Genomic DNA, 16,977 nt, shown 5'->3' on the forward strand with positions numbered 1-16,977 from the left:
CCTTCTTTTTCATGGCTGTATTCTGCTTCCTCAGTCCTTTCCAAACTCACGAAGAGTTTAATTAGCTTCGGCCTGTGGCTATGGGAATGTATAGATATAAGAGCTAACGCACCGTTTTCCGGAACCACTCCTATTGGGGTTCCAGCTCTACATACTCCATTTTTTCCTTTACTATCTCATATGGTGCTTTAGTTACCCAAATCTATTACATAAATGCTCGCACTAACTTATCAAATTTGCAGTTTTTCCTATTTTACAATGGGAAAACATGGAAGCCCAGGACCTTCCTAAGTTGTCACCTCCTTTTTTCCTTGTTTGTCCTCCATCCTTACAAAGGAATCAAAGCACGCAAGAGTTTAAATAAGCTTCTCTTTCCACTGTTTATTATTAATGTACAAAATATACAAAACAAAAAGAAAATCATCCTCAATCCATTGTGGCTCTAAAGTGGGGCCCTGCACAAAACCCGATCCACCCACTGCCGTTTTCACAGAAAACAACTGACACCGGGATGGGGCAAAGGAGAAAATTGGGAACGGGCGGCAATACTGTCCAGGATCCGCCCTGCAAAGAGCCGGCGGGGAGTTACAGAAGTGACTGATGGGGTTGGCCTGGAGAGGCCTCACATGGACATGGTTTGGGCTAAGAGGGACTGGAGCTGAAGAACTCTCAAAAGGCAGTGCGTGTAGTGTGACTATGTCAGACTTAGGGTCACTGACATACTGACAGAGTGGTCTTGCTTAAGAGTGTTTCACAGATCTCCCAGTTAGCAGAAAGGTAGGGAGCACTGACACCAGGGATCTCACCTACACCAGCTGAAAAAACATTGGGTTCAAAGAATATGGATGACTCTCATCAAAAGGTATAAAGGACTGATAAAGCTGGTCTGGGTGCTCATACAAGGCTGCAGTGTCATACTGTTAAAAAATATTCAGAGTGCAAAGGACAGGTCCTGATGTATATATTATAGAGGAAAAGAAGGGAGGGAAGGCAGGGCATAGAGTGTGTTGGATAATTCACACCTAGCCTCTCAGTTCCCTACAGGGAACCCTCTTGGTGCAATGAAATAAGAGGGCACTCCTCATCACATCCCCACCCCCACAAGGAATGAATCAACCTGCTTGGTTATAGGACGATTTCACAATAAGTGCAATAGACACCATGTCAGGGGATTGTTCACGTGGGTGACCAAAGATAGAAAAGGTCCACCTTTTCTATCTTGGTCGTAGAGGGGTCTTCCCCTTCCTTCAGGATAACCAGTCATAGGTATATGCAGGGTCCAGGATAATACTGGAAGGAGGTTAGGGCTAAGTAATAGCCCCTCATGGGGCAGAGCCCACTAGGTCTCCTCTTCAGCAGTCCAGGGGTACAAGGCTGTATCAGTCTTTCTCCTCCCCTGACTGGAGGAAAATATGTACAACAATGCGCACCAGTGATTAGAAAATCCCCCAAACCCCAAACCGGGGTGAGGAAGGGAGTCCAGCTCATCAGCTGGGGAAAGGGGGAGGTGGGCCTCACAGAAGCCATAACAGGACAAAAGGGCCAAGAAGGGAGGGAGGCTGTAGTCCATAGGGTACCACAGATGGGTAGCCCCTAGGGCAAAGGCGGCCCATTGACACCTGGGTGGTAGAAGGCACAGTTGTTCTCATAGCGGCAGCTGCCCTTCATCATGAAGTGTCGGCACACAGGGCGGCTTGACATATCTGTTGGAATAGTAGTGTGGTGGTTAGATGGACAGCAGAAAAAAGGAATGACCCTGTACCCTCCCCTGGTCACTACCATTAGACTCAAGCAAGACAATTCAGGGGATAATATGCAGATTATATGACATTCTAAATGATATAAAAGGAGGATAACTGTGTAGCTAAGTAGCTACATAGAAACTACTCACCTCCTCCATGACCATGGGGGTCATGTCCTCTGTGGCCTCCATGACCAGGCCCATCATGGCCACGATGCTCATGTGGGGGTGGGCCCCGGTGGTCATGGCCTCGATGGCCAGGGCCATCATGAGGCCGATGACCATGAGGTCCACCATGACCAGGGCCATCATGGGGACGGTGGCCACCACCTCCACCCATTCCTCCACCAGGGCCTCCTCGTCCATTAGGAGGGCCTCCCCCAGAGCGGCCTCCGCGGCCTCCTCGAAATGGAGGAGGTTCATTCCCGCCTCGACCCCCTCGGCCTCGATGGTATGGCCCAGGACCAGGTCCTGGCCCTCCTCGCATTGGACCACCTCGCATGGGATCTCCTGGACCATCCCAGAAGGGGTCACCCCCACGGGGAGGGGGAGGTGGGCCCAAAAGTCGTGGACCCACTGGACCACCAGGACCTCCATGGGGACCTACAGAGAAAGAAATATTCAGCTATTAGCCAGGCTCATGACCATGTTCTAGTTTACACTTCCTATATTCTCATACTCCTCACCAAGAAGCATCAATCCTATTTACCTGGCATAGGCCCTCCAGGGCCAGGAGGGAAATGCTGCATGCCTTTGGGGCCACTGGGGCCCCCTGGGCCTCCAGGTGGGAAACCATTGGCCATGGGGGCAGGTCCCAAAATCCCATGGGGCACTGAATTATGAGGAAGAAAAAAATGTCAGTAAGATAGATTCTAGGATCAGTATCACCACCCCCACCCCACCCCACGAGGGTCTGCCTCCCATTAACACTCCCAGTTAAAACAGTGAGAACTAGTCTATCCAATTTGATCAAAATTAAAATAAAGCCTATTCTTCCTATTTTAGGGACTGTTCCATTCTCTCTTTACTCCTTTCTTACTGGCTTTTTTCCTGGTTCTTTATAAACTCCCTTCTAAGATCATTCCCCCGTGGTGCCCCTCCTACCCCATTTTAATTGAGGCATATCTACCTGGCTGTGCTTCACCTCTAAACCTAAGGTGGGCTTCCTCACCTCCTCCCCCAGGCCCCTGGGGCTGGCCCTGCAGGTTACCCAGCAACTGCTTGATTTTATCCGAGTAGTCTGGCTGTTTCAGCAGCTCCTCTGAAGGGTGACTATTGGGGCTTCCCTGTGGAAAGGAGTAGAGTGGTTGGAAAAGGCCAATCAGGAGACATAGGGATAGCAGAAGCAAAAAGCATAACTAGAAAAGGGAAGAATGGATGCCAGAGAGAGAAAAATGTTGTAGGAGGGATAAAACAAGAAAAAGTTACAAAGGCGGCAAAGAAGGAGGGCCTGGTGAAAGGTTTGCATCTCACCATTATTGAGGTCAGGATCTCCTGGACGTTGATGCCACCTCCTCCTGGGCCCTGGGGGCTCTTTCCAGCTCCCATACTTCCCATAAGGTTGGCCAAGACAGGAGGCAGCTTGGAGCCACCTGTCCCATCAGGGGAACCACCTGGTCCACCAGTCTCTAATGACTCAGAATATGGGGTCTCATCTAGGGAGCATTCCTAAAAGTTATAAAAAGTCAGAATAATAATGAGTCAAGCATTTATATATGAGAGAGACATGAAGACATTCACCCTTCCCTCCTCCCCCAACAGACACTTAGATAAAAACTGAAAGACAGAGATGCCTTACCTCGTCCAGAGGAATGAGTTTTGGAGGAACAGGTTCGTACGACTCAGGGTCAGGCTCATGGGGACTGTCGGGGACACTGCGCAGGGAGACAAGATTACTTTTCTATTGAGTCCAGATGCCCAACAATCATCTCTCACTTTACCCGCTCCGTCCCACTGCGAGTTTTGTTCCCTACTCACCTCTCCTTGGATAGAAAGAGCTCCTGCAGAATCCCTTTCACACGCTCAGCCTGGACGTAGCGCTCTTGGCTATTGCCCCCCGGGGACACGAGGGGCGAAGGTAAGGCCAGGGGCCGGGGGCACGTCCACGCCACCTTCTCTTCCATGTTGTCATTGCTCAGACGCCGAGCTGTCTCAAAGGCGTGACGGTCCGACAGTATCTCTCTCTTGGCTGCCTCGCCAAAGTCCTTGATCTTGTTCACGTTCACTGGTTTTGTTTGTTTTGTTGGGAGGCAGGGGATGGGAGGAAGGAAGAGAAGGAAAAGAAGAGCACATGGAGGAGTTAGGCCACACGGATCCTTCCCAAGGTCCCATCACCCTCCGTCTTCCATAGCTCCAAGATGCCCCTGTGTATCAATCTACCCTCTTACCTCGCTCAGTCTCATCCAGTTCAAAGTAAAAGTATTCTCTCAGTTTACCTTCTTCAGGCCATGTCACAGTCTTTCTCTTCCGGCCCTTCCTTGTCAACTGGCTTGGATCCCCAGGGCTCTCCACAGGTTTTGCATCCAGCACTCCTGTGTCCAAGGAGGCTGTAAAAGAAACGAGTGTAGGATCATGCAAATATTTTAATGCAAATTTAGTCTAACCACTAATTTTACAGATGAGGAAACTGAGGCCTCAAAAGGTTAAGTGATATGCCTAAGGTCACATGAATAGGAAAACAGCAGAGCCACAAGCTGAACTGAGTCAGCAGAACTAACAGCTGAGCTGGTATGGAGTCCTGGCTTCGAATCAAAGGTTCCCCATGCCCAGTTTTCCAGCTCTAGTCCTTTTTCTCAGGATTCAGACACCTGGAACCCTAGACTTCCAGTCTCTAATCTTACCTGTGTCCATAAGCTCTGGAATTTCAACAGGAGGGACAGGGGTTCCAGGACGCTCTACGTCCATGGCCTCAGCAGGAGCTGCTGGCTCTGGTGAAGAAGGTTTGGCTGTGTTCGGCTCTGTGCTTTGTCTCCCCTCAAAGGGGCTTGGCTACAGGAGAGAAAGAGATCATTAGGATAGGGAAGCCTCAGCCAGCAAAGGGGTCTTTAGGAATCCAGTCCCCCAATGGCTTCTAGAGAGACTGAAGGCTACTTTCTAATCTCACATACATTTCTTCTCTCTACCCAAGGATTTTCTCCTCCATCACCCCATCCTGTACTACCCAGGATACATACCTTGGAAGCTGTGGGTGACAAAACCTTTTTCTTTTTCTTGATTTTGATGCCTGGAACAGGGGCTGAGTTAAGGGCATCTAGGAAACCCAGACCCTCCATAGCTAAAGAGAAGGAAAGAAAAAGTGTTAGTACAGCAGATAGATGGCATACTTCACAGCTACAGAAAAAGTCTTGGCCAAACGGCAGGGTAATGAGATCTCTTTCCAACCAAGATAAGATGATGATAATGTCAGAGAGCACATACGGCATGGGAATTCACGTAAGAAATTCTTAATGTTACTAGGCTTATCTTTCAACAATCTATAGTTTTGGAGACTAAATATAGCCAAATATTGGTGAGCTGACAGTGGGAGAGGGAAAGCATAGGGAAAGTGAAGAAGAAGGAAAGGGTATAACAATGAATGAATCAACAAGGGACTGAAGACTGAAAAAAGAGATAGAAGGGCACACATAAGGAGAGGGAAGGAAAGGCTAGGAATCTGGTAAATTAAAAAGACAAGAAAATTTAGAGACTTCATTAAGAAGACTTAGAAAACTGAAATAGACTAAATGGAAAAACAGAAAAAAAATCAAATTCCATTCCCCTAGCTACAGAGTCTACTGTCCTTGTCCCTTGTCCCTGGCCCTACTCACGCTGTGGGGGTATAATCTTCACTTTAATCTCTTTGGTGGTGTTAGGTGTTGTATTGAGTGGTTTGTATTTCTTTTCAGCTGGGGGAGCCACATCACCAGGTGCAGCTGCAGAGCTGTAAGAAAAAACAAGAGTTAAAAGCATGCAGCAGTCCTCCCCACCAATCCTTTTACAATCTCAGGCAATAACTGCTACCAGTCCTAATACGTACCTCTGACGCTTAAGGGGGATGGGCTTAAGGTTGTACTTGTCAGAAACAACCACAGTACTGGCATTCTTCTTCACAGGCACGAGGGATGGTGTCTCTAGCTCCAAGCCTGAAAAAGGTAGACATCGTATGAATTCTTGACACTGTTTTCTCTTCTGCTTTCCTTTCTCTCAATGCTAAACTGCCAATGTACCTTGTGCCACCATTCCTAGACCGCTTTCCCCTTACCCTTTTAAGTAGATCACAAATCAATACCTTCCACCCCTCCAAGGACAATGTCTGTTCAAATCTAAGATGTATGTATGTTGCATGCATATATAACTCTGTGTACAAGTGTCTGTGTATCCTCCCAAGACCAGGACTCAACCTTACCAGTAGAACGGAACTTGGCATGGCTAGGAGCTGTGGTTCGCAATGATTTAGGTTTCTCCTTTTTCTTCTCTGGTGCCTCCTCAGCTCTTGTTTCTGCCTTCACTTCAGGCAGGGGTCGTTCAAGAGGAGCAGTTCGTCCCTTCCCCTCTTCCTTCTTTTTCTTCTTATCTTTCTCTATAGGAAGACAGCCAAAGGGGAAAAGATTTTATGTAGAGAAGCATGGCATAAGAGACAGAGTGCTGGGCTCGGAGACTATGAGACCTGGGTTCAAAACCTGTCTCTTGACACTAGCTGTGTGACTACAGGCAAATCACTTATCCTCTGCCTCAGTTTTCCCATCTGCAAAATGTGTAGAATGCTATCTGTAGTATTCACCTTACAGGATTGTTTGTGAGGATAAATGATAATGTATGTAAATTGTTTTGCAACCTCTAGACTACTAAACACTGAATAAATGTCAGCTGCTGTTGTACGGTGAGAAGGATAATCTCACCCGGGAAACAGAGTGAGATGAAATTCCTCCCAGAACCTCTGGAGGCTAATTATGCCAGGATGAAGACCGAAGGAACTCACCAGCGGGCTGGGTGCTACTCTGAGATCGTATGACAGCCATCCAGTCGCTGACAAGGACTGAAGCTAGTTTCCGGAGTTCTTGAAGAAAAAGAGAATTAATTTTAGAAACAAGAGAGCAAGAGAGAGCTAAGACAGAGCCGGACACTGTCAAATCATGGGATGGGACCCCTTCCTACTGTTCCACCCTCTACCTATTTCTAGGCCCTATCCTCTTGTCCTCATGACTCCTTTGTAATAACCCTAATAAGCAACTTGAAACAAATACCCCATAAAAGAGTGCTTGAGGTGGGGAAAAAGCTGGAACTGGCTTCCTATCTTTATATAAGGCCATGACCACTGTGGAAGGATGAGCTTCCCTGACCTTATAAACTCAGTATGATCTGTATCCCAAACTGAAGTGCAGCCTCTATGGATCACCAACTTGAAGTCAATTATCCTGAAGATGACTGACTCAATTGCATCATTATCTCTGGGTCCTCTCCCCTTTTCTCCCTTTTCTTTTGTCTTTCCCCTCCCCCCATATGTCTCTGGGTACTCTATTTTACTACAATGTAGTTTTCTTTCTTTGTGAAAATCTTTTAGTTCTTATGGAAATTTGGGCAGTGAAGTAGACAGGAAAGGGTAGAAGATGAGAAGGGGGAACATCAACTTAGGCTGGGGTTTAAGGAAAATCTATTGAATAAAGACAATGGGAGGAGACACGGCTACAAAATAGTATGACAAAGTACTGCACTAATACAAGTGTCCAGAACGAAGGACAGGATGATCCTTGTGCACTTGGTCCTAAGGTGACCACACGTCTGGAAGGACTGTATAAAATTCTGGGTGTATCATATTTTAGAAGCATGGAGTGAGTCAGAAGAAGGAGACCGGGATAATAACAAGACTTGAATTCACGTCATATAACAATTCAATGAAAACTAGAAGAGCTGTCCTAGGGGTCATATGGAAGTTTTCAAAACATTTTAAGATGTTGTATGGATGCAAAGTGAAATGAGCAGAACCAGAAGAAAAATTTATGCAATAATATTACTGTAAATACAAACAACTTTGAAAGTCTTGAGAACTCTGGTCAAATACAATGACCAACCACAATTCCAGAGGACTCATGATAAAACAGGACTAGATTCCACAGACTATTTACAACTGAAGGGGTGAAGTTAGGTATGAGACAGGGGAAACAGAAGACCAAAAAGGGAAGGAGACAAGTAGAAAAGGAAAAGGATAGAAAGATGGGTGTCAGGTGGTGAGAAGGAGGAGAAGGTAAAATCGAAACAAAAGAAAATGCAGACAAGAAGAGAACAAAGAATAAGCCCACCTTCATCCTCACTTGACTTGCTCAGCTGCTTCACAAGTTTGGCTGTGTTGTTCTAAGAGATGGGAAAGAGCAAAGAAGTAAGCATAAGTAGAAAGAACATTCCATCTACACCTCCCTACCACTTACCCATCTACTTTATGGACCCATAAGCCCTAGAAATGTGATTGGTTTACAGATAAAATGCAATTTTCTTAGCAACTATGTGAAATACTCAGCTGAAAAAGCCTAAGGAGATACCTGTTTGAGATGGTCCACAGTAAGGGGTAGGTGCTGTAGGGTGAGCAGAATCTGCTGCAAGAGAGGTACATTGTTGGTTGTCTTTGAGTAAGTCAGCCAGTTATTAAGGAGCTTGTAGCCACCAACTCGGATAAACCTGCAGACAGACAGGAAGGTGTATCAGAATTCAGGAGTTCTATGTTCCCATTCCTTCAATGCCCTGATTCCCTATTCCTCTCCACCTCTACTTCCTGGGTATCTAGTTCCCCACTCACTTGGCCAATACATCTGGTGAACGGGTCTGCAGGAGGATGTTTAGGTATGTACAGCGGCTCACCATCTTTCGAGCTTCCTTCATCAGGCTATAAGGGAAATGGAGTTGAGGTTAGACAGAGCTAGGACTGAGATACACATCTTCCATCCACAGTGGAAGATGGGTCTCTCAGGACTTGGGGCCTCAATCTAGGAAACAAGAAAGGAACAGTACTTTCTAGGAGAATGGATATTTTTAGGACAATACAGGGAACTCAGATAGGAGAAAAATGTACAACTGATCTTGGAGTATTTGGCATTACGAAAGACCACTCTTTCATCTTCCTTCTAAATAACCAGTAGCCACAGCCTCACACACACCATCACTAGTCGTTGTGTTGGTTATTAATATTACCTAGCTGATCTGTTTTTAGTAAGGGCCATAGGTGCTTTCGAATATCCTTTTTTAAAACTAAGGGCAACTATGTCGGTAAAACTGAGGCTGCGAAAAGATACAATACAATAATAAAAAATAGCATCAGACTTCCTATCAGTCAACTAGCTTCTAGGATTTGGGGATCTGGATCACCAGCTGCAGGGAAGAAAGCCTATATATAGATTCCATAAACAGGCCTTGATGGGAAATCAGGAAAGGTAGTTGGAGTTATCTGTCAGGTTACTGCCACTGCTACTGAAACTCCATGTTGATCATAAACTTACCACCTTGTTTTCTAATATTATAGTTCTCGAGACCTCCTACTACCACCTTAGTCATGTGTTACAGATTCATGCTTCTTTTTTTGGTCATCTAATCCTAGAATTCATTCCAATGACAACTTATACATACCTAAAGATTTTGGCAATTCCCTCCGCACTTTTGACCTCTCCATCCCTACCAAGGAAGCTGTCTAGGCCCTTAAGGAGTTCTTTAGGGTCAATGGGGCCTGAGCCCATGATGATAATACCTGGGTGGGGGAGAAGATTGAATAAATGTGTCAAAGATTGTACCAGGATTATTTCCAGTAACACACCATTCTTCTTAATCACTCACATGATAATTAACAAATCACACAACACTTGTAATTCTTTAATTTCTACCAATCGTCAGAGGTTATTTAACCACTACCTCAATGATCCAGAAATGCAGAGACTCAAGATACTACCACTACTAAAAAATAGAAGTGAGGGCAAAAGATAGAACACTTATAAGATGTGAAGACAATATTGTTGGAAAAATCTTTGCTTTTTCTTCCAAATTCATCCCATTAGAAATGTTGAACTCCCTCAGGCTGCAAATAAGGAACCAAGACTCTATTGTAAGAAAATATGCCATAAAAAGGCCAGTTAATTTTAACATGGCAGATAAATCTGATTGTTCCCAAAACATCTTCAGTGTACTAGATATTTGGTTCAATATTCCTAGATCTGAAATAATATGGTTTAATTATTCCTAGACTGTTACCTATACAAACAAGACTTAAGAACTGGGAGCTATCAGTACCAGGCCTGAACACATTTCTGTTCTAAATTGTTCTTCTAAGTTTAGTTTTAGGGGATGGGAAACAAAGTGAAGATCTTAAAAAGCTGTCCTCCAAAGGATTCAGGCACTGTCACAATGGGCAAGTAGAATATGACAGATTATACTGAAGGACCGGTGATACTGGGAAAAGTAAGCAAATGTAAAATTGGGAAAAGAGCACAGGAAAGGGATAGAAACAGAGATAGAGACAACATTGAAGAGGCTATAGAGCGGAGATGTTTGCTCTTTTATGTCCCACATGGAACAAAGGTTTGGGCTGTGTATGGATTTGTTAAAAACTAACTTCAATCATTTTTATTAAAAATTTTTGGTCAGCTTGGAATTTCTTAAGTAATGTTGGTAATCTGACAAAGAATTTCATCAGCTTCGATTCCCAAGAAGGCCTATGTATGATAACTCATGGGCTGAATATAAAATGAGGGAGCCAGGATAGTCAAAAAAAAAAAGTGGCTCCCTTAAATTTCTGAATCACAAGGCAGGATCAGAAAAGGAACCATTGCTATGAGACAAAGATTAGGGTACAAATAGTTTCCACGGAAAATTCTACAAATTACATAGGGCCGGATAGGATATAAGCTTAAGACAGGGTTTTCATGCGGTATTTCTCCAAACACGGGCCCCTTGGAAGCAGAGAAATGTCTGTGCATTGGACCTAAGGCTGACATAAACTTGATTGTTTATAAGGGGTAATTTTTCTATGACTGCCCAGGGCCTACCCCCAACATTTGTAAAGGCAGTGCAGGACATGCATGTCTCTGGAGAAAGCTTGGTGGTTTTCCTTCTTGACCCTTGAGGAAACCTTTTTCCAATTTTAGTAAACTGAGTCAGAGAGGCAAAAAGGCTGCTTCCTTGAAAAAAAGAAATGTGCTTTAAGGGCAGCATCCTTAAGGTTCAGAGTATTAACAGACTCAAAGATCTCTATCTTCCAGTTCTCCCAAGTGCGTAACTGATGAGAGTTAACACTGCAGATGCAGAAGGGGCATGAGAATCAAAGAACAAGATATGGGGAAGACAGTTGTAGAGAACAGTTTCTTAGGCTTAGCAATTTGATGCACTGAATTTAATAAGATACGGAAAGGAGGGGGAAAAATCTTGAAATTGTGTGGGATTTTAAAAGATCCTGTTGAATTACCATATTTGCCTGTTTCTCCGGAGAGGGAAGGGAATAAGCTGGGCCAAAGGTTGGAGGAAAGAAAGCTTTAAATACAATTTTCCTAGTAGAATGAAATCCTGATGAAACGGATGGATTTGCGAGTTCGGCACACTCAGATCTATTAATCTCTATATAAACTTAAATGGACAAAGAGAAAGGGTTTTTTCTCAATTAGTGTGGGCCAGAAGCTTTTTGATGAATCAAGTGTGAAGTTGCAAAAGCAGGAAGTCTGAATACCACAAACACTATCAATAACCAAGAGACAGTTAAGAAAGCAGAATGCATACGCTCCATGCCAGAGCACCTGTCGAGGACACAGAACCTCAGGGAAACAACTCCCAGGCTAGGAATACTGTTTCCATCTTACTCCAATACATACTTGATTCTGACTTATCTACCGAAGAACCAGGTACAGTAACCTGAAAGCCCTTACATTTATTCTTTCCATCCCCAAATCACTGACTCACCAAAAACTAGGCCTACTACCCCACTAGACCCCCGACTCTAATCTTCAAGGACCTGAGGGAAACCCCAAATAGCACCTTTTTACTGAATAGAAAGCAAAGTAAATCATTAGTCTCCTCAAGCCATGAGATTAAGGGTCATCCAGGTCAACTCTTTCAACTGGAACAGAAAATAACCGTCATCCCTCACTCAAGCCAAAAGCTAAACCATGAAGGCAGCAGAAAATAGATGGAGCCATCACAGCCGGAAAGAGGCTACACGATCACCTTCATCGCAGCTTGTCCAACTGCTGAGTAGTTTTAAACAATCAACCACAAAAAGAGCTCTCAAGAGAACCTGTCTAGATACAAGTTACCACTCTGATCTCTGGAGATAGGAGATAACTTCCCAGGAAAACTCTAGCTTTCACCCAGTTAAAGTTCAGGATTCAGTTAACCTACAAACTTCCACCTTCAGGTACTGTAAATGACATGTGATCTCGTGTGGGGAACTAGTGCGTCACCTAACCAGAGACAGCAAGGTAAGAGTTAAGTGTTCCTGTTACAGGGCTATAGCAGAAATGCTAGGCATAATGAAGTGACATGTCTTAATGATAAAAAATCTAGTTATTAAAAATAATAAATGTTCTTGCCTTAGAGCTTGGCATATAAAAATCAGGAGCAAGTAAGTCTGAGGTCAGATTTCTGGAATAAGAAGTAAAGGCCCAAAGATGAAACCATGTGAGCTCATTTCCTTAAAGAATGAGAGAACTTAAAAAAATATGAGGTGGAGATGAGAGGAAAATGGGGAAACGTAAATGCTTTACTCCTCTGGGAGTGAAGCCAGATTCATACAGCCCAGTGACCAGGTCAAGTTTTTGGGGGGAGCAGGAATGGAGTCCCTAACCAAGGATGTAAACAAAGCAAAAGTCCATCAACAAATCCCAACTCTCTCAGGGCCTTTGCTCTCATTTAGCCAGGCTTTTCCTCCAGCTGTTTGCTGCCAGATCCTCATTGTGCTGATCTGGGCGCTTTATCCTCGGCCATAGCTTTGACACAGAAATGAGCAGTTTAGGGGTCCACAAAGGATCCAGGCTAGAAAGCCTTCCCCTACAAGAGTCCTTCTGTGGGCTTCACTAATGAGCGAAAAACCTTGTCAATTAACGGGTTGGAATAAAATGAAATTCTAAATGTCATTATTACTGGGAGTAGAATGAGTGGGTTTAGGGTTAATGTTATATGATATTCAAAGTAATCTCTCTTAAAATTGCCTATCTCAAACATAAAATTATTTCTTCTTTTCAACAAAAGTGGGGAGGGAATGAAGGCATGTTTATCATGAGCCATATTCTGCTACAGCACTTCTGGATGGTTACATTCTGTGACTGGCTTAAAATTCACATTCCTTTCCCTCTTGGGACCTTAAAGGCACCTGTTATTTGGAAGTCAAATCATTTTGAGTTGTGCCTTTCTCTGGCATCAGAGAAACTTAGAATTATATAGGAAAAAAATATGAATTGTGGCCTACTATCATGCAATAAACTTCTGGATTCAGTGTCTCTTTTACATTTGTATCCCTGCCAAGACTCTACATACCAGGTGCACTTGGGTAATGGGGGGATTCCAGCCTGCTTGCCTTTTAAGAGACAAATGCCAGGATCATGAGCTTTATACAGCAGGAAAGGTGCCAAGGTACAACTCGAGCTAATTAGATTGGCACTCCCAAGTTAGTTCCTTAAGATTCCTTTATTCCTCAACTTTCAGACTGCAGAGAGACTCTCATAATTACTTCCCTAGTCTAGTTCAGGAACTCAAGGGGGTATTATGTTCACATCCCCAGGTATATGGCAGAGACACAACAATTTCTCCACCATCTAGAGTGCTGGGGGGTAAACTACAACCTCTGGAAAATTGGTAGTGTAGGTAGATTGAACTTAGGGCACAAATCTCTTGGGACCTCCTCAAACTAGATGCTAAGGAATTCTTTAGCGGTACTACACATCCAGCAGATAATTTGCTGGGGAGGGGAATGATCAAGTTCAGGCCTTTCAATTTTGCATTGAACCTGAGGATCTTAAAACTTGTAAAAGATTTTCGAAAAATATTTGATAATTGAAAAAAAAAAAAAGAGGAAGGAAAGGACAGGACACAAACACCAGCCTTGAGTACTGCCAGGCTTGGACATGCACTGGTTGCTACAGCACTGCATGAGTTGAAAATGGAGAACAGAACATTATGTTTCCATTATTAGCCAGAAGTTTGGGCGGGAGAAAAAAAAAAAGATTAAAAAAATGATTATTTGGAAAACAGAAATGAAGGTTGTGAAATGTAATACCAGAAAGGTTTTGCTTACCAGAAAACGAAGCTTGACTCCCCCTGCCTTGAGTTTACAACTGCCGCCTTTTTCCTAAAGATTCACTCCTCATCCTAGTACCAATGTACAGGAGGCTAAGCAACTGGAGGTGGTACAGCACGGAACACAAAAGAGTTTACCCCAAAAACCAGAAAAGATGGGAAGGAGGAAGATAGGAAATTTAGAGGAAAGCCTTCCAGCACCCACCCTTCAAAAGGTGAAAATGTCCCTAGACTAAAGACTAGCTCCAGTAAGAACCTAACAGTGGAAATTCATATTTAGACCAGAGATTTATTTAATTCTTCCTATTCAAGACTGTTAAACTCAGCCAGATTAATTCTATCCTTTGGGCTCAGAGAATGGGAAAGAAATGGGTAAATTCCATTTATTCTGTTTCCCAGGTTGTGTATATGTGGGAATTCCTAGAACATTGTAATACAGATGAAAAATGGTTGCTAAGCCTCAAACCTACCCACAGGCACCACTGGAGAAGAGAAGCAACCCCTAGAGACCTAATAATTCCTACTGTCTTGTTGGAGCAAATGGGGTGCTTTGTGAAAGAAAAAGAACCGAAACAAACTAAGACCAAATACGTAGAGATAGAAAAAGAAGGTATTCAAATCCCAGGCTCCACTCCCCCCAAGTTTGATCATGGCTCAAAAGGCAAAACTCAGGGGGTGGAGCTTCAGGAGAGTGGAGGGGAGTGAAGGAAAGCCGATTACATCACCTTTTCAGACTGCTCCTCCCCCTTGACTAACCTAAGCCAGCCCCTAAGCTCCGGCTGGCAAGAGGGAACAGGAAGGAGAAAAACAACAAAGCAGGGACGCCATCTTGCAATGGAGAAGAGACTCAAGGAGGAAAAAACATCTACGGTTTGCCTTAAAGGTTACAGTACAAACAGCCCACTAAAACCCGTCCCCGGTTTAAAAAAAAGCAAAAAACAAAAAAAGCCCACCCCAAATTCTGTTTAACTTATTATATTTCACTTGATTTGGCAAAAACAAAGGCAATTAAAAATGTTACTTAAAAGTTGTTTCTCCTGCTTGGGATAGAGGAAGAATTTGCAGTTGGGGGTCAAACTGCTAATACAGCCCACCCCCGAATCTATACTACAAATAAAGGGGGAGGGGAGTTGGGCCCCTCCCAACAAAGGAGGTCAAGGTGGGAAAAGGACAGGAGAAAAATGGGTAAAGACACAACCTGCAACGCCGCTCAGAAGAGAAAAGGACAAGGAAAAGTCGCCATATTGAAGCAGGGAAGAAAAAAAAAATTCCTTTTAACGACACAAATTTTTTAGAAAGCTAGCATTCAATTGCACTAAATGGCCTTTAAAAATTACACGCCTTAATTCCCCACATTGCCCACCTCCCACTTTCCTCCCCTCCCGTAACTGCACCCATTTAAAAAATCAAGTTAAAAGGTTATAACCATTTTTCTTTCTTAAAAACTGCAAACTGCAACAATTACAAGACATTCTTTACCTTCCCAACTAACACTTTGGATGTATTGGCACTATATTTTACTTTGGCTCGTGTCTTGCAATCTTTATTTGTAGATTGCCACCTACGTAAAGCACACAAATATATATACCTCAAGCAAATTACATTAAAATATAACGAGAGGATTTAACCATTAAGTCGTAGCCAGCTACCTGCTAATATTTTTCTGCTCATCTCCTTACCCTGCAATCTTTATGTACAGATTGCTTATTCATCTGGCCAATTGAAAGGCGCCCCTGCTTGTCTCACACACAAAGAAGTGGGACTTTTAGGCCACAAGATCCACGTCTTTTGTATGTGAGCTCATTAACCCTTCCGATAGACTGCTGGCATCCAGAGGAAGGGATCCCATTCCTCTTTATAAAAATATATCGAACTCTTATGGCTTTGGCAGTCTGGAAAATTGGCTGGATTACCAAGGGTTAACCATTAAGAAAATCCTCACTTGTCGGCCCCCCCCACCCTCTCCGTGCCTGCACTAGGGCAGGGAAGAGGGAGGTGGTAGGGGGAGATAGAACAAGACTTTTAAAGACCTAATGTATTTTTTTAATGGAGACTCAAGCGACCGGATTGGTCGTTCTCCAGCTCAATTACTTTTTGTCTACGATCTCATTTCTTCCTCTCATTTTTTTTTTGTTTCACAACGGGAAACGTTGATTTCTTGTTGTAATGCTGGTTTTGAAAATTCGACACTTACTATCCAATTTTTTTGCGACGTCAGCACCTCGGGCTCAGGGGGGGTTAAAATTTGGAGAAAAAAATAAAACCAACCAGGACCCAAAGCTTAATTACTTGGGGGGCCTCATTGGATCAAAAAGTCTTTTCAAAAATAAAGCCAACTCAGGATTCATTACCCCCTCCACTTAAGGAGAGGGTCTTAGAAACAAAAAAAAACTGAGTGGATTCAAAAAGGAGACGCTGGATGGGCAGATTTGACGGGACTTGGGAGTTGGAGGAAGGGTGGTTGATTATTTTTGATAGATTTTGTGGTGATGGTCCTTCAGCCACAGATTTGAGTCCCAAGCAGCTTGGGCTGGGAGAGGGGGCGGGAAACAAGATAGGGCGGTGGGGCAGAGAAGACACAAGTGGTTGGGTTGGTAGCTGCTGCTCCCCCCCCCTCGAAGGATCCTTTAGATGCTGTTACGGCAGCTTCTTTTTTCCTCGTGGCCGGGCTGTTTCCTCCGATTAAATTCGAACCTGGGAAGAGGAAAATAAAGGAGGAAACGAAGATGTCATTATCACTGGCTTTGATACCAATTACGACCTGTTTACAGCCTGATAGGCTCCCCAAGACGCGCCCTCCGGCCTCCAAACCCTAAGAAACGCTAAAATCAACTCCCCTGTCACCCCACCGCCATTTCGCTAGTCTAGCACGATGCCGCCACGCCACATACCAACCGACAAAAACCCCGTACTCACCTCTAAACGAACCCCAGAATGGCGGCTGCGGGCCCGGACGACGCCTTTTATACAAGGGCACCGCCCCGCGCACACTAGCGCGCTCA

At 44.1% G+C, this 16,977-nt stretch overlaps 1 protein-coding gene across 3 annotated transcripts; it reads right to left on the minus strand.

Annotated features, from left to right (window-relative positions):
* Positions 1-355: 355 nt before the first annotated feature.
* On the minus strand, positions 356-16,970 carry PPP1R10 (protein phosphatase 1 regulatory subunit 10). Of its 3 annotated transcripts, none has more exons than XM_036767337.1 (20): positions 16,892-16,970; positions 16,170-16,669; positions 9,332-9,449; positions 8,508-8,594; positions 8,254-8,389; positions 8,017-8,068; positions 6,699-6,776; positions 6,126-6,299; positions 5,757-5,862; positions 5,548-5,660; positions 4,915-5,015; positions 4,582-4,729; positions 4,177-4,287; positions 3,719-3,965; positions 3,540-3,615; positions 3,215-3,409; positions 2,913-3,027; positions 2,451-2,573; positions 1,892-2,344; positions 356-1,703 (listed from the first exon to the last, which is right to left on the minus strand). In XM_036767337.1, the coding sequence occupies exons 3-20, from the start codon at positions 9,436-9,438 to the stop codon at positions 1,594-1,596; spliced, it is 2,532 nt and encodes an 843-aa protein (XP_036623232.1). In that variant the 5' UTR covers positions 9,439-9,449; positions 16,170-16,669; positions 16,892-16,970; the 3' UTR covers positions 356-1,593. The 3 variants fall into 3 exon arrangements, with proteins under 3 accessions (XP_036623232.1, XP_036623231.1, XP_036623229.1); XM_036767336.1 differs by having other exon boundaries at positions 2,952-3,027; positions 4,129-4,287; positions 16,892-16,969; XM_036767334.1 differs by having other exon boundaries at positions 4,129-4,287; positions 16,892-16,969.
* Positions 16,971-16,977: the final 7 nt, after the last annotated feature.

This window comes from Trichosurus vulpecula, chromosome 7 (assembly GCF_011100635.1).
Source record: "Trichosurus vulpecula isolate mTriVul1 chromosome 7, mTriVul1.pri, whole genome shotgun sequence".
NCBI lineage: Eukaryota > Metazoa > Chordata > Mammalia > Diprotodontia > Phalangeridae > Trichosurus > Trichosurus vulpecula.

Excerpts from the sequence above, each read along its gene's own strand:
- PPP1R10 (XM_036767334.1), bottom strand. The coding sequence starts at position 9,438 with ATGGGCTCAGGCCCCATTGACCCTAAAGAACTCCTTAAGGGCCTAGAC. Across the intron at positions 8,390-8,507 it reads TCACCAGATGTATTGGCCAA|GTTTATCCGAGTTGGTGGCT; the intron begins GTGAGTGGGGAA and ends GTCTGTCTGCAG. Across the intron at positions 1,704-1,891 it reads CCCCCATGGTCATGGAGGAG|ATATGTCAAGCCGCCCTGTG; the intron begins GTGAGTAGTTTC and ends CTATTCCAACAG.